Genomic DNA, 25,400 nt, shown 5'->3' with positions numbered 1-25,400 from the left:
TTTCTCCTAAAGACATTTTCTCACTCCTCAAAATCAGTCCTCCAGAACAAAGGGGTGTATCCATTAAGACCAATAGTGTTTGGTGTACAGTTTGCCTCCCCCAATATGTTTATGAGTTTGTGAAATAATTTAAAGTGTAATTTATTATAGGCAAGTTTATTTAAGACCCAAAACCGGGGAGAACAAAACTGGAATGCACAAGCCCAAAAGTCTTCAGACCAGAGCAAGAAGAGTGAAGATATCCAGATCTTATGAGGAGTTTATGCAGCAGTATGCATGGCAAACAAACAGTTAGAATTTGTAGTAAGAAAAAAGCAGTGGTACGAAGGACTTCAATTTTGTTAAAATGCGCAATGAGAAATTTCTCTTATTAACTCGGAGGAGTAAAACAGGGGGAGGTCGGGAGAGAGTATCTTTCACGTGACAGAGTAAAGAGAAACGCAAACAAAAGTTGTAAGTCAACCTGTCTCTGCCAAATCAGTGGCGAGAAATGGAGAAAAATAAGAATATAATGGTATGTGACTTTGAAGTAATTGACAACATATCAATAATGGCATTTTAGATATGTTGCTAAACGATTTATTTTTATCAATTCTTTTAAAACCAATTCCTAATCACTTTAAATGAAGACGAGTTGCCAAAACTCTTCATGTAGTCTTTTTTTTTTTTTTTGTAACTATCGTTATATACTATGTAAAGATAACACCTGAAATTCCATTGGAATATCTGCGCTAAACTAATGCTCGAATTCACAGTGTATTTCTGCGCTCAACTAACGCTCGAAATCACAGTTGAATTTCAGCGCAAAACTAATGCTCGAATTCCCTGTGTATTTCTGCGTTCAACTAACGTTCGAAATCACAGTTGAATTTCAGCGCAAAACTAATGCTCGAATTCCCTGTGTATTTCTGCGCTCAACTAACGCTCGAATTCACAGTTGAATTTCAGCGCAAAACTAATGCTCGAATTCCTTGTGTATTTCTGCTCTCAAATAACGCTCGAATTCACAGTTGAATTTCAGCGCAAAACTAATGCTCGAATTCCCTGTGTATTTCTGCGTTCAACTAACGTTCGAATTCACAGTTGAATTTCACCGCAAAACTAATGCTCGAATTCCCTGTGTATTTCTGCGCTCAACTAACGCTCGAATTAACAGCTGAATTTCAGGGCAAAACTAATGCGCGAATTCCCTGTGTATTTCTGCGCTCAACTAACGCTCGAATTCACAGTTGAATTTCAGCGCAAAACTAATGCTCGAATTCCCTGTGTATTTCTGCGTTCAACTAACGTTCGAATTCACAGTTGAATTTCAGCGCAAAACTAATGCTCGAATTCCCTGTGTATTTCTGCGCTCAACTAACGCTCGAATTCACAGTTGAATTTCAGCGCAAAACTAATGCTCGAATTCCTTGTGTATTTCTGCTCTCAAATAACGCTCGAATTCACAGTTGAATTTCAGCGCAAAACTAATGCTCGAATTCCCTGTGTATTTCTGCGTTCAACTAACGTTCGAATTCACAGTTGAATTTCACCGCAAAACTAATGCTAGAATTCCCTGTGTATTTCTGCGCTCAACTAACGCTCGAATTAACAGCTGAATTTCAGGGCAAAACTAATGCGCGAATTCCCTGTGTATTTCTGCGCTCAACTAACGCTCGAATTCACAGTTGAATTTCAGCGCAAAACTAATGCTCGAATTCCTTGTGTATTTCTGCTCTCAAATAATGTTCGAATTCACAGTTGAATTTCAGCGCAAAACTAATGCTCGAATTCCTTGTGTATTTCTGCCCTCAACTAACGCTAGAATTTACGATTGAATTTCAGCGCAAAACTAATGTTCGAAATCAAATGATATCTTTGCGAAAGATATGTTCTGAAATTCCATGTAAATTAATGATATCACAAATTGAAATTAGTGATATCACAAAATGTATTTCTTGATATCAAGAATGTGAATTCGTGATATCTCGAATTGAATCCGTGATATCACGAATTGAATTTGTGATATCACTAATTCGATTTCGTGATATCAAAAATTGGTTTTACGTGATCAACCAATGGGTATTTGTGATATCAAAAATTGAATTTGTGATATCAGAAATTCGATTTTTTGATATCACGAAAGGGAATTCGTGATATCAGAAAATCTTTTTAAAAAGTAATTTGGCTTGCCATACGCACGTAGCACTTGCGTGTTGAGCACGTGATAAGTGCGTAGTCTGTGCTTATTCGGCACTTCGTGAGTTCAACTCTTCAACAGAGCACGCAGATCGTACCGAATAAGCACCTGCTCAACACTTACAACGCAAGTTGTGCGCACTGATTTTTGCAAGGCACACATCAAGCCCAGCCGATGGACGAGTGTCATTACAGTTTTCGTCTCCAAGATGTTGGCAATTAGGTATTCGTACTGTTCTACTTCATCTAGGGGGCAAAAATGGGATTGTTGCGTCGAAAAAAAAAATCGTATAAACAGAAAAAATAATGATTGTTATATTACATGAAAGAGCTTTCAAAACTCTATCGAATTGTCATCACAAAATAAAATGTCATGCTATACGACCTTTCTGCCTGGCAGGCGATGAGTAATAATTATGGTTATTAATATATATATATATATATATATATATATATATATATATATATATGAGTATATGAATATAAGAACGACCCAAGTCCATGGAAGACCATTTCGAGTAAACTAAGAAAAACTTCATATCTTTTTTATTTGTCCAGTAATATTCTATTTAACTGTGATGGGAAGGCAACATATACAAATTAGAACATATATTATTATGACAATTAACATTTACATTTATTGTGGAGAGGCCATTTTGTGTGGTGGACTTGGGTCGTTCTTTGATTCATATACATGATATTCTGCTATAGAGATGAGAGATGGATGAGAGAGGGTGCTATTATATGAATGTAAGAATGACCCAAGTCCTGCATTCTTACATTAATATAAGATTTAACACATTCATTTCAGGCACTTCCGGGGCTAATTGGGATTTATCATTTATACACAAGATGAGTCCATGCATAAGCTACAATTTCCCATGTCAAACTTAATCTGGCCAAAAATTGGACTTGGGTTGTTCTTATATTCAGGTCTTCATACAATGTATATATATATATATATATATATATATATATATATATATATATATATATATAGGCCCCTATATGTATTTTGCAGAACATAACAGACAGTCAAAAACTGCTTGAAGAAGAGATATCTTGATCTCTGAGGTGTCGGTGCATGAAGTGACCAGGTTTTTGGAGTTCTGAAAAATTGTTACATTCAAGAGTTTCACAAGCTTGGTTAAAATGCATTGGTCATAATTGTTATTGTTGAGCAGTGATAAAATCAGTACAATTTCAGTTTAGATGAAATTGAGAATGTGTATATTTTGAAATTAAGCAAGAAGAAATTACTATGGTGACAGTATTACCTTATATGGATTGCAAACGTGACACCTTCAGACTCAGAGAAAATGAAAAAAAAAACAACCATAGGCCTACATTCATTGTTCCAGCAATATGCTGTTAATCTAGCTCAAAATATGCCTGGATGGCTAAAATGAACTACTGGACACCTCTGACACTGCGTGTGAAGATGGCAGACTTCATAACAGCAAATCATATGCATATGAATGTGCCAATGTGTTAGGCTATTTAAACCAAAATAATGTTTTACAGTTTTACAGCAGACCAAGGTACCACGTAAGTTCACACACTAACACTACGACATGGCAAGTATATAATCAGAACAATCATAATGTATATACAATGGCAACAAATAAACCTACATAAAAAAGGAGACCATAAACACACTAACACACACACACACCCTCACACTCCCATACACAACCACACCACACAGAGCACTCAAAAGTAAAGTAGGCTGGCCAATCTACATAATATCAAATAAATGTTTAACATGTAGTTTAACAAATTCAATTCTAATTGTCTAATAGATATTTTTTGCACTGAACTTTGAACCTAGAAAATGTACTGTTCTTAATATAAGATGAATACTAGAAATCCCACTGTCAGTAGTTAAAATAGATATAAAACTTATCGGAGTAAATTAACATTTGTTATTCATTTGTCTAAGAAATCATATTTCGATACTAAATTCGAGAATGTAAATGGTTATATTTCAGCTACTTGGAAAAGTATAGATGAAGTACTTGGTCGTTCAAAAAAATCCACAATCCAAAATAGCTCCAGTAATGGAGAAGATGCATATCATAAATTAATAGATATAGCAAATGATTTTAATTCATATTTTGTAAATATTGGATCTAATCAAATTTCAGAGATATTAGGCATTATTTGGAAACACCATGTGAGTTTTCTTTATTTTCTTTTGTTCCAGCAACATGTAGTGAAATTATTGTCAATTGGCTTAAATGTATAGTGATTCAATAAGTCATGATGATATAATTATCTTAAAGAAATTAATTATGAATATTGTTACACCGCTTACTCATATTGTCAACTTATCATTAAGTAGTGGTATTATTTCAAGTAAAATGAAATTTACCAGAGTAATACCCATATATAAGAAAGAAGATGTCTCCCTCATAAGCAGTTACCGTCCTATATCTATTCTCTCTATTTTGTCAAAAGTTCTTGAAAGAATATTGTATACAACAGACTCTACGGTTTTTTGATACAAAAGAGCTTACTCACGTCTTGTCAATACCTGGTTTTAGGAAACACAACTCAGCAGGTGTAGCTCTAATTGAACTCTGTGATAAGATTTCCATTTCATTACCTAAGAAAGAACATGTACTGGTAGTGTTAATTGACCTCAGTAAAGCTTATAAAGGTATACGAGGAACTCCTCTTATGTGACCGAAAACAATATACTGTTTATAATAACCTTCACTGTGATGTATTGCCAATCAAAATACCCAATGTGGGATTCCCCAATGTTCAGTCCTGGGGCCTTTGTAATTTCTTATATACATCAATGATATCTATAACTAATCTCTTTACTTCATTTCATTTTATTTGCAGATGATACCAATGTATTTCTTTCTCGTCATAATCCTGAGCGTCTCCTTGACACTATGAATGCAGAATTACCCAGTCTCCAAATGGTTCAGAAGCAATAAGTTATCATTGTAGAAAAGATAAATTTTACACGGTTCAAAAGTCAACAATTAATAAACAGTAGCATTCATTTTGATATTATTCAGATTTATTGATGACATGAAAATTGAACAGAAGGAAAGTACGAAGTTTTTAGGCGTTACTATAGATGAGAAGTAAAACTGGATTCTGCATATCGCCAATGTTGTGATTTCTGTAGCATGCTGAGTTGAAATATTGTACAAGCTTAGACCATATATATATACGTATCGCATTCTACGTTGTTCACCATTTATGATTCTATCGTCCTGCCTTATATTACGTATTGTAATATAGTTAGGGCATGTCAGAAGACTAAACTCAACTCATTGCTTCTCCTTCAAAAAAAAAAAAAAAAAACACAAAAAAATGCCCGTATTTGCACGAACTCGGACTACAGGTCTCATGCCAACCCATTGTTTTGTTGTTGTTTTTTTCTTCAATAGCGTACACTCTCCGTAAACTACATTCATTACCTCCAAAGTGCTGTGTTTATGTACAGCTGCTTCCATTCCAACGAACTCCCCCACCAGCCTGTCAAACATGTTCAATTGTCAATCTTGTATACCCTTAACCACCGTGATGTAGAGTAACTCTCTTCTTATTTTTCCTCTCTATCTTTCTCTCTTTCTCTCTCCTTCTCTCAATTCCCTAATTGCGTAATACATTCTTATGATATTTATGTACATTAATTATGTGTACGCCTACATTATCTCTACTGCACGTCCCAGTCATGCTTTTCATAGCTTATGACGATCCACGGAAATATTAAACATATTCCGTATACAAACTATGTGCATATTTGTGAATAATGCATGTATATATGAATTTTACGAATAAATCAAATCAAATCAAACTTTTTAAAAAAAGGCCGGTTTAGGCGGTAGTTTAGATAATACAGATTGGTCCTGCATTTATGATACAAATAATGTTAACTTGTCGTTCGAATATTTTATGAAGATTGTTATTCAACATTTGGACAGTATTGGAGACCCACATACCAGAACGTACAGAAAAAAAAAAATAAAATCTAAAAATTGACCCAGGCTCCAATGGATCCCTACATTGCTCTTGGGTTCAATACACACAAAGAATAATCTATATCATAAAATTCAAATTGAAACGTACTGAGCAATCAAAACTTAAATGTACTATCCATACTACTGAAGTCTTACGCACAGAAAAGTTAGGAAAAAATATTTTACCAGTCAGTTACAATTTACAGGCATGATATGTAAAGTCCATTTTAAAGCAAACAGTGGATAAAATTCATTGTTCGCTTATTATATCAAATGATAAATCTGATATTACTAGAATTAGATCTGATGATGAAGTTTTTTTTTAAGATTCTTATTAAATTTGTAATATCCTAAATAATAATTTCTTTTGGGAAAATCTTGCCAGTAATGTTCCTCCCTCAACAAAACACTTTTCCGAATATCATGGCCCACCAAATTCTAGCCTAAATATTTTTAATTGCAATATTTGATCAGGAAGTAATCAATATTATTTCCGATTCTGGTTCAAACATAAAAAAGATCTCCCAGAATATGAATTGTATATTGATGGTACATCTCTTGAAAGAAAAATATTTAATAAATTTCTCGGTGTGTATATAAATGAAAACCTAAAATGGGATGATCATGTAAAACACATCATTTTGCCTATATCCCGAAACGTTGGCCTGTTAACTAAGCTTCAGTATTTCTTACCAACTCGTGTATTGTTCACCCAGTATAACGCCTTAATCTTACCATATATATCGTATTGCAACATTATCTGGGCAACCCACAAATGTAACACAGACCGTATACTTCTCCTACAGAAAAAAGCAATTCGAGTGTGCAGTCGAGCACGCTTTCGAGATCACACCGACCCATTGTTTTTCCAGCTTAAATCCCTTAAGATAAATGACATAAATTTTCTCCAAAAAGCTGTATTTATGTTTTGTCTCAAGTCAAACCTCTTGCCTCCAATATTCAACAGAATATTTCGGTCAAATACAGAGATTCACTCTTATCCAACCAGACAATCCACAAATTTACATTTATCTAACCCCAAAACCGCACTCGCGCATCTTTCTATCAGACACTCCGGCCCTGACACTTGGAATTCCCTTCCCAACGAAATTAAAAATATGACCACTATGTATTCATTTAAGAAGGCTGTAGAACTTCACCTTCTTCAGCAATATTCCCCAGGATAACATTCTGGTTCCTTTATTGTATTATAATCAAATCTATATGAATATGTACGTGGTACATGATGAATGTATGTGTGCGTACATGTATCGATTTATTTATCTATCCATATTATGAATATGAATATATATGTATGTATAGGATGGGTACATCATGTATATTGTATGAGCATGTATATGTATGTGTACGATGTGCCTTACCATTACTGCGTACATGAAATAAGAACGATATATTTCATTTCATATCAGATAACAATATGTATAGGATACTTTGTATTTACACATTATTATTTTCATAGTGCATATTCGGTCATTACTCCGGCAAAGGCAACTGAACGTCTTAACTTTAATATCATTATCATATTGTATCTATCATCATTACTATTATTGTAAAGTAGTTGGAGTGGTACACATACACTCTGTAACTTTCCCTTTTCCACCTACCCTTCCCTATTTTCTCTTTCTCTATTCCCTATTCTATCCAGAGTAGGTAAGCATATAGTCTCCATATACCGTCAAGCTTCGGCTTATTTTGGAGACCCTTCTGTTTAAGTTCCATAAGCTGTTTGTATTTAAATGTCTTGTATAATTGTACTAAAAACTATGTATCAATATACTGTTTGTAATAAATGATATGTACATAATCATATCTGATATAACGGAATTAAGCAGAAATAAATCAAATCAAATCAAATCAAAAGAGGTTATTCTTTATCATATGTCATACCGCATTTTCATGTTTTCTTTTTTATTGAAAGTTACGTATTTGTTTTTGTTTAATCTGGGACAATTTATGAATAATCTAATTCAGAAAATTTCTAAATACATTTAAAACACAGTTTCGAAGAAATTAATCGATTCACAATTATCAAACAAGGCGACCGAATGAATTTTGCCTTTCTTGAGAGCTTTACTGGCTCAGAACAGCGTCATCTGCGATGGGTTAAAGTATTGGAACTCACTTTATAACAGTAAGGTATAATAACAGGTAAAATTTTACACTTTTTTAAGAACAAATTAAAATTTAGTTTTAATGAAAGTTTATAATATTCAACCGAATTAGATTCACTTCACAGTCGCAAGTAAGTCATCACTTCTTTAAGCATTAAACAATGACACAGTTTTATTTCTTTATTGGAGAAAAATAATCGGTCAAACACAAGTCCTCCTCAGATGTTCCTGCTATCACTGACTATTGTACCGTATATACCATTATGTCTTTTCTTTCCTTCTTTTATGTCCACTCTTTTGCATTCTTACCAGTATTTGTAGACAGTTTTTTTTTTAAATATACTCAATCAAGATTGTATTTTATCATTACTCTAACAACATGGAATCCAGTTTGCTTTTGTCCATGGTGGTAAGTGTTGTAGTTTCATTTTTTTTTTCTCCTTTTTTCCCCACTTTTTCCCTTCCTAATAATATGATTTCATGTCAGTTGACATTCGTTCCTTTAATTTTGTTTGTAATTTTCTTCATTCATTTTTGTTTTCTTATGTTTTTTCCGAGGGTCCTAAATCGTGCAATCTTTGCTTTTTGGTGGAACCCTCCATTTCCATTCCCATTCTGATTTAATTTTTACTATGCATATGCACATGTTTAACTCTTTATGTGCCATGGTGAAACTCCCCTGTGTGCCACGTTATTCCGAGACACGAAGGTAATCATGCTTTGAGAAAGAATTCTGTTTTTCTAATTTGTATAACCTCTACAAATTTCTGTTAAGATGGGCATAATAGTAGGCAAAGTTTAAGAGGAATGCCAAACTTTGTTTCGATATTAATTTTATGACGAATCTATTTCAATTTCTCTTTCGAATGACCAGTTGCTACATTACTATAAAGGCTTGACTTTTGCACATAAAACCGTGACAGAAACTTAGAATGTACGAGAAAATCTAGTTGGGAACATCTCTTGATAGTCAATCACCACATAGAATGCAAGCCGTATATGAGAGGAACAAAAGCACGAAAAACGCTTTCATCATGTTCATTGTGCTGCGGGATTAGCAGTGATTAGCGATTTATCGATCGGTTTTGGCGGCTTTGTTTGTTGAGCAGAATATGCGAAGTTGGCACGCCGTCGACTGAGCTGGACGTGCGAACGTGGCACATAAAGATTTAAAAAAAATCATGTTTTCGTCATGTTGTTACTCATTTTCACAATGTATTCTTCTTAATTTACGTTTTGCAATTTCAATTTTGTAATACAATTATGTTCTGCTCATACACTTTATATAATTTTTTCTGTTTATTTGATGAAAAGGAAAATAGATTTCACTAGAACTTGAAGAAATAAAATTCCTCAGCTCTCTCAGCTTCAAAGTAGAACATGGAATAACAGCACTATGAATGTCCATTTATAAGTGGTTGCTATAATACCTGTAATCAGGATTATGCGTGTGTTGTTTACTGCAGGTTGAGGTACTGTGACTTGCCAACTGAGAGAGTGCAGTATTAATTATAGTACGTCGTTTTGAACATTGTTTTTTTTTAAAGTAACCATTGCACACGAGTTTGTTTTCTGTATCATCAAAGGCACACTACACTCATAAGATGCTCATGGTTTAAAAAAAAAGAAAAGAAAAGAAATCTTCTTGTCTGCATGAAGAGTGATGCACCCCCATCTCATACTCACGTGCTTTGAGGACACATCTTTGAGTCGTCTGCAACAAAGTTTAAAGTCCGCCCATCGTACGGAGTACCACTTTCTGCTCTCATCTTCACTATTCAGTGTCGTCTGTATGGTTGGTGGGGATTCCTTAGAAACTTGACAACAGGAATAGAGATTTCATATATCCTATTAGTGTAAAGCGCGAGATACTCGTACTAGTGATTAAAAAAAATGTTTGGTAAGTCTGTCACGAATGTGTCAATGTTTCGTAAAGTTTGCGAAGAATATGAACATATTGCAGGGGATTCTGACCTTTTTTAAGGTCTGATAATCCATCCAGCTGACTGGCATGACTGAGGTCATCTTACATGGTGTAATCCATTGTTGACAGGGCCATAGTAATACAAGTGTCACTAATAGTGGGACTACAACCAGGCTGACCATCAGAGGATTTTTTTTCTCTCTCTTTTATAAACATATTTTGTGCTTGAGTTCCCTTGAAACATTTATTCTTTATATAGGCACCTCATATGACTTGTCGCAATGCTGTGTAGAATCAGTTCATATCAACACGGATACTGAAGGGAAAAATCTCAAATCGCTGGGGTCCAGCTCTCCGTGGAGGTTGCCGTTTTGCTGATTGTGTATGATTTCGGAAATAAGTGGCGCTACTACACTTCGTAGCACCATCATGAGACATTCAGGTGTAGAAAGGATATATATATATATATACACATATCGATCATTCCATAAACTAAGTAATGCTGGGTTTTCACCACTTCAGATCCTCAAATAAGTACTTCCGGAAAAAAACAAAAAAAACAAAAAAAAACACCAGATCTACAAAGGGTATTTCGAACTTCATTTTCAGTAGAAATATTGTGATTTTAGTTAGAAAAGACTAAGTGTATTTGAAAGGAAATGTTTCAAAGTACACGAAGTAGTTACATAAGTTACAAAATAGATGTTGTTTTTTTTTTGCTATTTAATACCACATTTCCTACTTAAAGTCGATCATATAAATACGACCATTTTTATAGACAGCTTGTTTCATTCAAGTTCCTTGTTTTATAAAGAAAAGAATAAATAAACAAGCAAATAAATAGACACATAAAGATAGAAAGTGATACCTTTTTGTGGCACGTAGTCGTGATCCCGTTTTTGACGACACTTTCGAATATTGTAAACAAGGTATGGGATGGCTACGGCAGCTAATACACCAATAATGACTTGTCCGATGATGAGACCGACATTATCACGTTTTCCTGAAATTTGATATAGACACAGTAAAAAACAATAATTATACAATCATTAAAATATGTGTGAGAAAGCAGTTAAAATGTCGATAACTATATCGATAATTTTACAAAATCAACGCATTTTGCGTAGTGCCAAAGAAGTAGTTGACAACACGGGTCCAACTGTTGTACACAAAAGTACATTGTTACAGGCCCTTATCTTTACTCAGTAAGATTAAGTAACGCTTTCTTTACATACCATTTAGACTTTGATTGTGGGTGTCGTCAAGCAATTATACAATATTCAAAACCACTCGCTTAGATTATACTTCTCCGTGACAAATAAGATTGAAAGCATTTTGCTAAAGTATTGTTATTTTTCGTTGTGCATACTTTTTAGTAGTAATGACAGAAGCTATGATATGATTATTCATTAACACAAACTGAGAACTTTTCACAAACCTGATACAGGCAGAAGAGTGATTTTTTTGATCGACGTTCCATTCACCGAGTCGCCGGTAGCTATGCACACGAAGGTTTGCTCTTTTGCCTGTTTGGCTGAAACAGCGATTTTCTCGAACCCCTCATATCTGTCGACAGATATTGTCTGTTGCGAATCCACAGATTTTAGTCTGTTTCCAGACTCATCGGTCCACATCATAGAAACATCTGGCTTGGATGCACTCAGGACACACGTGAGTATAATGGAAGTAGCGTTGGACGGAGATTGGAACGTACATTGGTTTTGACTGGACTGACTCTTATCGACACATTCCTCGATGATATGTTTTGATGCCATCGCTAGGGAAATAGAAAATGTATTATGGCTTTATGTATATACCTCTTAACAAGGTCTTATGCTTGCTTCATAACTCTGATATCTAATTTAAAAGTGCAATATAAGCTATAACAATCTCGTGTATTATCCACATTGTACACGTATAACATCCCCAACTCTAACAACATAATAAAGCATTACTCTTGCAAGGAAAAGCTATCGAAATGTGGCAATGACGACTTTAACAACCAAGGGCATTCTTTACTCGCAGATAATGATGATGTTTGTCCTTCGCAGGTGAAGACGAAAACAGCTTCTCGTATCACTACATCAGCGGGATACTTCGGTACGTGTGGACGCTCACCAAATTAGCGGGATACCGATCGCGATCACTGTCCCGCTAATTTGGTACGTGTGGACGCTCGCAAAAAAAAAAAAAAAAAAAAAAATCGAGATGTGGATCGCGATCGTCATCCCGCTATTTTGTACGTGTGAACCCGGCTTATGAATTTGGGAGATCAGGCTGCGCGTACTTGAGGTTTGCATGCGCGCACTAAAGTGCGTGCTCTAGTTTCTGAAGTTTGAAGTTTGAAGTTTGATTTATTACTCAACGACCCTCATCATTGGGGTATGGGAGTACAATGTCAATTAAAAATACACAAAATAAAAAATTTCAAATAAGGATTAATGTATAATACAAATATATAGAAGATACCAACATACTTTTCAAATATAATTTGCATAAAAGTATGTTATGAATAATATACTATACAGATGTAAATCTATCACATGAATTACGAACGATGCAGGTACTGCCTGATGCAAATAATCATGCAAAGGGTATATAAAATAGAATAAATCAAACGAAATAATAAAGTGCAGTAACTAACTAAAACAGGACATTATTACCTTACAGAACCTCGAAATGTTTGACAAAGTCTTTTTCCTAGTTGAATTGAACAATTGATCATATTTAAATGTGTTAGGATACTTCCTATAATATTTTTCAAGAAATCTTTTGCGTTCTGTCTTAAAGAAGGGACATACAAACAAATAATGAAATTCATCACCAATATCATTTTGAGAACAATAGGTACACAAACGTTCAATTCTTGGAATGTCATTGTAACGCCCAGACACTATTGGAAGCTTATGATTAAGGCAACGAAAACGTGTTAAAGATTTCCTATCATTTTCATTAAGACGAATCAGATACTTTTCAAAGCATAATTGCTGCTTAGAAATTCTATAAACAGTGCCTCGATTGTTTAACTCAACATCACTGTGCCACACCTGTTGACTCATATCTTTAATTTTTGTATCTATTATTCTTTTGAATGAAGATAGATTACTTGCTTGACTCTTCCATACGTCAGAAAGGCCTAAGCTATCAAGAGTATTCTTTCCTTTGAAAATCCTACCCATTTGATTTTTCCCCTTCAAAAAAGGAGAAAAATTCAAAGCTATAAATGATGCTTGATAATTTAGCTGATTTCCCATTTATGAGACGATAACAGAACATTAGCATTCGACTAGTGACAATTTTTTCTAACTTGTAGTGCCCAAGTTCACCGTAAGTCATGCAATTGGGAGTTATCTTGTTCAGACCAAGCAATTCTTTACAGAACTTCAAATGAAACGTTTCAATTTGAATCACATTTTCAAAACCCCAAACCTCACATCCATATAGCAGAATTGGTAATATCAATTGATTAAATAGCTCAAGTTGAATATCAACAGGTAAACAAAGAGATGCAATTTTGCTCTTCATGAAGTACATAGCTCTTTGTGCTTGAGTTACTTGTTTATTTATAGCTTTTTTTGAAGCCATTGTTATAGTTGAAAATTGTTCCTAAATCCACATACTCATCAATTACACTTAAAAGTTCATTGGCAAAATAAAACTTTGGAATATTTCTAACTTTTCCTCTAGAAAAAAATAACAACCTTCGTCTTTGTGGTATTAACAGTAAGATGCCACAAATGGCAATAATCAGAAAGAGCGTTAAGAGCATCTTGTAAATCATTCGCACTTTCAGCAAGTACAATAGTATCGTCAGCGTACAAAAGAGTGAATAGATTTATATAAACATCCATTTCATTCTCATAAAAGCAATCGTGAATTGATGTAGATAGAGAGCTCAGACCATTGTATCTCTCTTGTAAAAAAAGATTCAAAATCATTCAGATACAGTGCAAATAAGATTGGAGACAAATTCTCACCTTGCCTTACTCCTACGTTACTCTGAAAAAAAAAACAGATTTCTTACCACCATAATTATGAAACACAAGATTTAGCGTTGTCGTATATTTTGACTATTACACGCAATAATTTTCCATCAATCCAGTCCTTCAATGATTTAATCCAAAGCGAACTTCAATCAACTAAATCAAAAGCTTTTTTTTATAATCCACAAAAGCACAATACATTTTTTCTTTTTTTTTTGGTTGTAAATGCCAATCAACAATTGCAAAAATAAAAAAATATAATTCATCGTAGAATAACCTGACCGGAAACCGGCTTGAACTTCACCAAGTAGATCATAAGAGTCAATGAACAAAGTAATGCGTTCATTTAGAATAGCAGTGAATAGCTTACCAACACAACTCAAGAGGGTGATACCCCTGTAGTTATCAGCAGCATCAGGTGAGCCTTTACCTTTGAACAAAGGTTTAATCAAGCCTACCACCCAGCTTGAGGGTATTATACCTGTGTCAAGCACTACATTAAACAGTTTGGTAACAAGTTTCAAAAGAGATTTAGAACTATTCTTTAACAATTCGTTTAGAATCATATCATCCCCAGCAGCCTTGTCATTTTTAAGACGTTTAAGCTGCTGTATCACTTTAGACTCATCAATTCTTCGATTCAATTCATAATTCATACCAATGCCATAATCAAGTTCTACGACATCAGCATTCGAAGCTTGATTGTTTAAGCTTTTAAAGTGTTCGAAGAAATCTTCTATTGAAATGTTCGAAGGCGCCGTAGTTCCTTTTTTGTTTCTACTTATAATATTCCAGTAATCTTTGGGGTTTTTACTTTTCAAACTCCTTAAGTTAGTCAGCAAAGTGTTTTCTTCTCTTTGATCGTACAAAGTTTTTATAACTCTTGCCAATTGTTCTCTTTTCATCCATATAATCTGATCTATTTTCTCGACATTTGTTTTTAATTTGCATGAATTTTTTCCTATATTCTTTGCACTCTTTATCAAACCATGGCTGTGAGCTAGAAAGAGTCGTTTTGCTAATATGCGATTTACTCTTCATCTCGTGCAGCATTCCAGATGAAGAAGCCGCATTAACATACACTTCTTGCAATAGATTGATCGCTTTGTCGAAGTCCTCTTGACCAACATTATCAACATTTATGGACTCGATAAAGGAATCTAATTCGGATATAGCAAAAGCGTTCAAACCATTAAAAATCTCAGACTTCCTATCATTATTCCATTTAATCCTCATTTTTGTGTTATAATTGTTATCATTCTTTTCGGAACTATTGGCCGTTTTGTCAACACTTTTCAAACAAGGAACAGTTGATGACGTTTTTGCATGGATACTTAAGACGATCGGGCAATGTTTGTCGGACAAGAGTTCATCAAACATATCCACATAAAAATTACTGAGGTAATTACTGGAGAGAGGCGCGCCGCGCATCTGAGGGCTTATGACGTAACAAAGGTTTCTATCTTGGGAAATCGGGCGATTTTTCAGTAGGTGAAAATCACTTATCTCTATGGAAGACCAAGATCATCAGTGGAAAGTAACCGCTTGGCGGAGGTCTGCGCTCTCGGAGTGCTTTTCTAGTTTAGTATGCCCTTGTAGCGTTTACTCTGACCCTCGTGAGTCCGCCTTCCGTTAGTTCGCCGAAGTGCCGTCTCTTTAGCATACGCTCGTCTAACATTCGCGGTACATACCTAATTGCCAATCTGAGCATTGTATATCTACATTATATATCTACTGTTGTGTGAAAATGATTTGCTTCAGAACGGTCTCATATTCAAGTAATGTGCAGATTAATACCCCATCACTGACCAGGCACACTAACCTGGAAACATTAAATTGCACATTACTTGAATATGAGACCATTCTGAAGCAAATAATTTTCACACAACAATAGATATATAATGTTATATTCTTAAATGAATCCCACAAGGATTGGAACACTCATCCTCCAGCATTCCCACGGATTCCCACTGATCAGTTACTAGTCATCCCCTTTAAGTGCCACTTTTAATCAATCTCATTAACATTATCGTTGTTGATATACAGCTTGTAATATTTCTGTTTCGTAAACAAGATTGTTTATCTTTAAACACGATGGAAATGGTTCAGCTGAATAAAGACTGTCCTCTTTCATTACAAGACGGAGATCTAAAAAAAAATATATATATATATACGCAATGATTAACAATGACTGCAAGCCCCCCCCCCCCCCCCAAAAAAAAAAAAATGTATGTACGTATGTATATATATTACATAATTAGACATCCCGATCCTCACTTCTCGAACTCTATACCTTGTTGAGACTAGGATGGTAAATACCGCGTACTTATTACGTTTTTAGAATAAATCCAGCTTGGATTTAAACGACGAAAGACTTATATTAAGCCTTCCTTGGATTTATTTCAAATAAATCCATCATGGATTTAAACTCAGACTACTGAAAATGACAGCCAATTGATGCACAAACGCTTGGGGAAGGTTAGTTGCTTGTAAATGTTTTGCTAGTCATGCATGTCATGAAACGTGTGCCGAAACAGTAATTGCATCCAATTAGATAGTCCTTTGACTTCTTTCAATATTATTATTGTAAACCTCTCACGATTCAGGACCCAACAATACTTGCCTTTTATCCTTCAATTCGTTTGTAGATACATGTATTATACAGCAATCTTATTGAAGAGCCTTGACCAAGTCATCTGCATGTACGTCGATATTGTAAAGGTGACATTTATATAATTATCATATTTCCTGCAAATATTTCCTCCAATATCAAGAAACGTTCCGCTTGTACGTAATTCTGCAGTTTGTAAATTCGAGAATGAAATGTGGTTCCTTATTTCAAAGGTTTGTTATTTCGAAAGGTAAACAAGGTTTATTTTTTCGGAGGTATTTTTTTTTCATTTTTGAATTAACCAATCTTAACGAGCCTTCTTCATTTTCGCAATTACAAACATCTCGGTTTACGGAAGTTGTGCGTTTCGGAATAACGAATCTCGGGATTGAAGAGCACACGTTTTGCTTTGTATAGTAGTAAAATACTACTTGAGACCAATTACATTTTATTTTCTGATTCATCTCCTATGACAATACTGCAAAACCAATAAATTCAAACACATCAAATCAAATCAAATCATCAAACTCGTTAATTAGAAGATTTTGTTTTAACGATGTTACAGTTGATATTGAACTGTTAGCCACCTGTTATTTACTTTCGATATATTTTTCCAAGGATCTATACTGGGAAGAGTATAGGTCAAAAGAAATCAAGTTCCAATCATCAGGAGCAATTTTGGGAATTTACCTAACCATGCCACTGCAGGAGCAGTTCAGTAAAACATCAAAACAAACGAAAGACCGGAATAATGCACTCACTAAACATAATAATAGATATCATAACAACCATGACAACTGACTATGGTACTATACTGCCTTCTGTTCCTTAACCATATGTGCTTAACCCCGCTCTTAGCCAAAAAGGATGTTGTTACAAAGAAGTCAATGTCTGTACTGTGCTGTGTCCTTGTAAGTGCGATGTTCATACATGCACTTGTATTTGAAATGAAGTACAGTATCTCTGATATACCTTTCCACGTTTCCTTCTCCTCTCTTAACTCTCACCTATTAAATGACTTATTTCACTCGAGCTTTCTAAATTTTGTGTAGGTCCTTCTTTGCCTTCTTTGTAAATAGTCCATGAATGGATTCATTCTTCAGTAAGATATGCAACATTCAAGCAGATTTTTACTCATCGTAGAGATAATTTAATTTTTATTTTGAATTTTTAACACATAAAAATACGCTCTTTTGAACAAAACACGCAAATCTGAAATCTAAATGCAGCGAAGAGCATTCCCTTGAACACAAATCATCTTTCAGGAATGGTCTGACGTTCTAAACGATCTCGTTGATGAATCAGTTTCAAATCTATTGCGGCATTTATCTCTGAATATTCTGCTGATACCCCGTTTTGATACATTACATGCAAAGAACGCAAAATGTGAAATCACCAACATCTTTGGATATAACACAATATCTTCAATGGGGGAAAATGTGTTCTTCTACCAATTTGATTCTACCGGCGCTTTTGCGTCAAACAAAAAGACAGAGATTACATTATAATCATTTTTTTGTGTGTACCTCTGTGTTTTTAACGACGCCTTTCAGTGATACTACTCAGTTGAATAAGCGAAATCATAATTACCTTTTGCTTCTGCAGTGTGGCCACGGAACACGGAATCAGTCAATGTCAACAGGAGAACGAAGATGTATGTTTTATCCATCATAGCTTGACATAGACGGAAACAACTTCACAAAGCAAAAAAGGGAACAAACAATTCATTCGCAATGTCCAACCGTTACAAACCTGTCAAATGATCGCAGTCATGACAGCTCTCGAAGAGCAGATTGTCGAGTATGCTTCATGCAGTGCATGAGCTATTAAATGCAAAGAGCTACTATGGGGGGGATGTTACCTTCCTTTCAGTCCGCGGTACAGCTGTACGTTCGTCTCCGTGTTTTTCAGATTGCGTGCCATAAAAAATAACAGTTATAAAGGAGGTTATATTCAAGTTCATTGAGGCGTATACATGTCTGTTTGTTTGAATGTGACGAGCGCATAATAATGATTTCGAATGAAGCACAGCACGACGTTTTCTGTTCAACACTGAAAGGGTGTTACTTTTTTTTTTCCAGCGGCCAAAGTCCAGACTGAAAGCTTAGTTCTTGTTTGCTCCATGCGCGGTTTGCGTGCCTGGAATAGTGCCAGAAAGCGCATCCGCCATTATTGTTGTGATGAGGGATGTGGCGCCAGCTCAACTGATTACAATAAGGATGTTAACTGGTGCACTGTATAGAACATCAGACCCATAAGTCTATAGGTGTGAGTTAAAAACAACCTTATAGCTAGAAACATAGTATTGAAACCGTATTTTGTTTATTAACATTTTACTATAAACGGTAGTAACAAACGCAATCGCAATGTCAAACAAGGCATAATGAAGTCACAGGTGCTGCCTTGCAATAAATATTTATGCATATTATGTATGTACAAGTTATACTTCCTGGTCTACCAAAACCTCCCTCCTGAGAGAGTACACAAGCAGAGTGCATCTTTCTCATTTTTGTGCTTCAAGAAGGTTTGTATCCGTTTAATGATATACATGTATTCTGACACATCATACAGTTAGGGTGGATCTACATAAAGCTCCCTGTACGTACCATACATCCTTTCCCAAGCCCGCCCTAAACACACACACACACACACACACACACAAACAAACAAACAAACACAAACACACACACACATTACAGTACACATTCACACACAAACGGAGCGTTGATAAGTTTGATATAAAAGGGATAATTCAGTGTTTTATCTCGTTTGTCTATATTTAAAAATGGTTAATCACACGGCTGTAGTTTGATGTCAAGAGAGTCTTGCAGCAGTTGCCCTGCAACATTTTTATATCAGGATTTTTATTTTTCAAAATAATTAAGTTGTCACGCATTAGACATCATTAATCATTAACACACAAAAAAAAAAAGAAAATCATACGAAAAAGAATGCTTGAAATAAACAACCGCACACAAGTTAGAATGTAAGCTATGTGAGAAAGTTTCCAATGGTCATCAGACACGAAAAACGTTTGGATGTCATGGGGATTTTCCTCGTGGAATTAGCGTGAGCAAATGAAGAAAAACCGAAATCCCTTTCTTCGTAGTGATAATATCACCCATATTTATGACTTATATTGTCGGCAAGTAACATATCAAATCTACAATTCAGACTTTTCCAAATGTTGTACACAAATGAGAATTATTTCACACTATATGGGTATGGCATCATCTCACTTTACCAAGATAATCTTAATTGTATATGCCCAACACTGCTAAAATTATATTCTTTCTAATTTTGTGGAACTTGACAAAAAACTAAATCTAAACTGAAATATAACATGTGAAGAAATTTGCGGGTCAAAGAACTCGCTTTTATTCTATTGTTTGACTGTTACTTTGGAATAGGCATAATACTATACCATTTTGCATTATTCATCCACGAGTTTACGCGTGCGCGGATTTTCATGTAAAAGAAGGCCCATGCGTTTCGTCATTTGAAGACAGAATCATCTGAACTTGAATCCCTCTATTGAGAAAAATATCATATAACATGTCCAAGCAAGAAACACAGTTTTGATGCTGTGCAGTCGCTGCTAAATCCACCCAGGCGCAGAGTATTTTTTTTTAAGAACATAATGAAGATTCTGACAAAATCAAGATAGAATATTCTCCCGTAGTATTTTTCTCGTGCATTTGGCCTACAAGAGAAAGCCGCTCTGATTTTAACAGGGTTATTGTGTTGATACGTTAAAAAATAATGATATTATATGCCCCATCAAAAACACTGAAGGTACTTACTCCACTCCACAGCACTCCTCACGTCTTTCGTCCACCATAACATACTATTGCAATAATAATGATAATATCGTTTTCCTTTCGTATTTCGTGAAATTGTCATTCATTTTCATTTTATGTGCACTGAGATTCGTATGCTTTGATCGATTTCACGATTAATGCTTTCAAATTAGGTTTTAGGTACCAAAATGAGTGGTCACAATTAATTTCATTTCGGACTTAAGCATTCAATATCGTGTTTGGGCATGGAATTCCAAGATTTTGCATTCAAATTAGTACGATGGGTTCGATAAACAGTTAGAAACACTTTCATTTTCATTTTTTCCAAGCGGTTTTCACTATTGAACATTCAATGTCATTACGCACGTATCATGATAAACAAGACTAGTGATTACATGTATGTCCAGCTAGTCATTGAATTTGACTTTAAAGTAGAATTTCATCAAAACGATCAGTATTTTTTCTTTATTAAACATAAAGATTTTTTTTTCTTTTGAGGAAACGTGTTATATAAACTTTGATATAATTATCCTCATTTCGTCATATCACTAGACATGAATTTCTTTATATCTCATTTACACCTATTAAAAGTTCCCCCCGCCAATTTCGTAAAATTATCATTAATTTTCATATCATGTTCACTCAAATTCATATGTTTGAAGCGGCGCACTGATTTTGGTCAAACGATTTCACGTGTAATGCTTTCGGATTCGTTTTAGGCACCCGAATTATGTATAGTCAGAAGTTCGAATACGGATGCAAGCATTTAATTTCGTATTTTTGCATGGAATTTCAAGTTCATGCAATCAAATTCGCACGTTCAATTTCAGGGTTGTTTTTTTTTTTCTTTTTTAGGAAACGAATTTTATAATTGAACATTCGATTTCGTAATGCAGTTACACTTATGAATAAGTAAGAGTAACTACGTGCAGGTAATCATAGAATGAGAGTTTTACTTTGTATCTTAAATTTTGTCATCATGAGCATTTTTTGTTCATTTGAATATCAATATTTGTTCTTCTGCTGAACATGTTACGTAAACTTCAATACGAAACCATCATTTTCGAAGTCATCACATGGCACTCTATTTATTTCTCATTTACAGTATATCTGTATTTTCATTATTATAGATGTAATCATCCATTATCATGTTTGTAATTTTTACTCGACATATTTATCATAATTATGATCATCATACTGTTTTGTCATCTCTTTTCGCATACTTATTTGCATCGTTATGTGATCCACATGTGGCTGGCTTTCGTATTAGCTTCCTCCTCCCGTACCCTTTTCCACTACATCTATACAAAACGCTCTACCTTTTGACCTTCAAGTGCCGCATTTGTCTTGCTCTTTATGGCGTCCTTCGAATTATCGAAACAGGTATGGCAAACATAACATGTTACAGTGTGTACAAAAAGTTTGGTGATTGCATCGCGACCGCTGAGAATTTCGGATTCTCGCTTCATGACTTTTTTTCCTAAAGTCTTGCGCACATTTTGATACCACATTTTGTCCTTATCAGACCTACCTAGGGGGTGTTATGGGCCAATTAGTATGCGCATGTCATTAAAACGGCTAATCGCTGCATATATTTGTGTACAGTTACATATATAGACCATGGCTTGCATAACTTTATGAATTTTGCTCAGGAATTGGTTTTCCAATATTTTTTATACTGTTCTGAAATAAATTGGGCAAAGTTTAGAAACAATTATATACATAAGGAATATATAACAATAGAAAACATAAGAAATGAAAACAATACAAAACATAACAAAAAAGTTGTTTTTTCTCGGGTTTTTTTTTTTCTATCTCTGAGGGGGAAATTGAGTTTTTATCCGCATAGATGATTCAAATAACTCTTATCCTTCCACACGATTTACTGGCCACTCTTAGAAAACAATAAAATACATAACAAATGCAAACAGTAAAAACAAAAGAAATTCTCACATTTCTATACTTTTTGTATTCATTGATTTTTCTTATATTTTACACGCAAAATCACATATGAGCTAATTTTTTTAAATCATAAATTTACATAAATTTGCATAAATTATAGTTCAAGTTTACAATATCAGGGACATTAGAATACAGTTGAAAAGTATGGTAGTGCCCATGGGTCCTGTAAAAGGATAATTTTACTTCCAGTTTCATTTTAGTATGTCTTGCATTTCAAAAAATGAGCAATGTCGGAGTAGTGAATAGGACGTACATAGCAAAGTCTCTTGCAAATTATTCATTATATCTGACAAATTTGAGTATCCTGGCCTCTCACGACGACCGCATTGCCATCATGAGCCAGTCAATCAGGAAGCCGCTAGCGAGAAAAGCAAAGAAAGACGACTCTGGACCAGAGAAGGCAGGAAACACCGCCGCCGCTCTGCAACCCAAATCGCCTAGGTCGCCATCTTCTACAGACCACGGGGCCTCGGCCTGACCTTCACCCGAGGCTCTCCGCCAAGGTGCTCGCCGGAAAACTGCTAAGGCTCCAGCAGCCCCATCGACATCAGCAGCCCAGTTGGATACATCGGAACTCCAATTCATCAATGAGGATGTCGTAACCACACCTGGTGGCATTGCCCGGTACTTCAAAGACGCGACAGCTAACTTTGAAAAGATGATACAAAGAGCCGTGTCTTCTTTGATCGACAACATCAAGCAGGTGGAATTCCAGCTGGGATCAGCCATTGACTATGAGAGCCGGCGAGTCACTGAAGTGGAGGCGAAGTACTCTCAACTGGAGAAGAGAATGCAGGCAATGGAGAAGGAGGTCAGCGCTCTGAGGTCAGAAGTTGCCAAGCAACAACAGGAGATCAACAAGAGCGAACGCTTCTCGCGGAGAAACAACATCCGGGTCATCGGGATACCAGAATCCGCCAATGGTGAGGAGGATTGCGTCGCCTTGGTAGAGAAAATAGTCCGGGAGAAATTCGCTATGAACGTCAGGGTCGAAAGAGCGCATCGCGACGGGAAGCCCGCGAAAGACCGTCCACGACACATCCTGTTCAAAACGCTGTCTTATCGCCAGAAAATCGAAATCATGAAGGCTCAGCGTGAGAAACTAGCGAACGAGCGCTACTACATGACGGATGACCTAACAGCCGATGACCTCAAAGAGAAGCGCAAGTGGTCTGCAACCGTACAGCAGCTGTACGACTCCGGGGTCAGGATACGCTTCTACGCAGGTAGATGGAGGAGCAGAGGAGGAGCGCCATACGAGTTCAACTCTTAGATGGTATTGTGATCAGCCTATATCCAACACATACTCTAACAATTGTATCAATTATGTTATACCCCCTGTCTCTTACATTATTAGAACTCAGATCGTATTATGCGAATGCACTGATATATTGAGAATTTGCTATTTTTCCTTTAATTCTTTGCCTATCATTGTCAAAACTCCCTATAATAATTATATACATGTACTACTCCATCAGTATACTGATGATTTGTCTCATGTACTAAAACTGCATTTTATATTTTTGCCATTAACACTTCAGAATCTATCTTTACAATGATACCTGACTTAGATAATAATGTACAACCACTCATAGATTGTAAGTATTATTTGCCGGATGTATTCAATCGTACTTTTGTAAATGTTCCTGACAAATTTGATTTACTGCATTGTAATGCCCGGAGTTTAAGTAAGAACTTTGATAATGTCACTGATCTGTTGACAAATATGTCTTTTTCTTTCTCAGTAGTTGGAATCACTGAAACTTGGTTAAACACCACATCCCCAGACATATATAATATTCCTAATTATCATTTTGTTCGCAGTGACAGACAGGACGGTCGTGGTGGTGGTGTTGCTTTTTATATATGTAAGTCTCTGTCCTATAAGGTCAGAAATGACCTTTCATTTGTTCATAATTCCGCAGAATTATTATGTATAGAAATAGACATGGTCAACAGTAAAAACTTAATTGTATGTAATATATATCGCCCCCCTAATAATTGTATTGATAGTTTTTTAGAAGATTTTGATGATATATTACATAATCTGAATAGAGAAAGTAAAATTATATGTTTAATGGGAGATTTCAATATAGACCTGCAACAGGATAACAACAATGTCAATCACTTCAAAAGTGTAGTATACTCGAACGCCTGTTTTCCAGTCATCGACAAACCTACAAGAATTGTAGGTAATTCGTCTACCCTTATAGACAATATATTTATCAACGTACACAATTGTCATATTCACTCAGGTCTTGTATATTCTGAAATCTCAGATCATATCCCTGTCTTTGTAATGATTGATTCCCTACCTCCTCGTACAAATGGACAATCATTTTATGCTCGTAAATTCACCACTGAAAATATAGCTAGGTTAAATGAAAATTTGCAGAATGAAGATTGGGAAGATGTTTTAACCTGTGACGATACCGAAAGAGCATTTCAGTTATTCTGGGCTAAATTTGAGATATATTTCAACATTAGTATACCTAAGACCAAGGCAGGGAGAAAACGTAATGAACCTATAAAACCGTGGATAACAAGAGGAATTTTGAATTCTATAATAAAAGAAATATTTTGTACAAAATAAGTCTTCATCAAGCTAGCCCTGAAAATGTTTCCAATTACAAGACATATCGAAATAGATTAAGCATTATCAAACAGTCTAAAGAAATGTATTTTTCTAAAAAGATAGATAATGCTCAAGGTAAAAGTTCAACTATATGGAAAATAATCAATGAAATTCTCAATAAGAGTAAATCATCATCTGATTCTCAAGTATTTTATAAAGATGGCAATACTGTAAGTAATCCGGTAGATA

The 25,400-nt window shown here is 35.1% G+C and overlaps 1 protein-coding gene across 1 annotated transcript in view; it reads right to left on the bottom strand.

The window, feature by feature from the left end:
• Positions 1–11,995, bottom strand: part of LOC140245712 (uncharacterized) — a 52,525-nt gene extending 40,530 nt beyond the window's left edge. The window contains exons 1-3 of the mRNA XM_072325249.1: positions 11,659–11,995; positions 11,089–11,223; positions 9,983–10,113 (exon numbers count right to left, since the gene is read on the bottom strand). Of these exons, the coding sequence (XP_072181350.1) occupies positions 9,983–10,113; positions 11,089–11,223; positions 11,659–11,995 (603 nt within the window). The remainder of the gene's footprint in view (positions 1–9,982; positions 10,114–11,088; positions 11,224–11,658) is intronic.
• Positions 11,996–25,400: the final 13,405 nt, after the last annotated feature.

This window comes from Diadema setosum, unplaced genomic scaffold (assembly GCF_964275005.1).
Source record: "Diadema setosum unplaced genomic scaffold, eeDiaSeto1 scaffold_24, whole genome shotgun sequence".
Classification (NCBI taxonomy): domain Eukaryota; kingdom Metazoa; phylum Echinodermata; class Echinoidea; order Diadematoida; family Diadematidae; genus Diadema; species Diadema setosum.
Note: the sequence above shows the minus strand (reverse complement) of the source record. Positions and strands in the feature narration are given on the sequence as shown.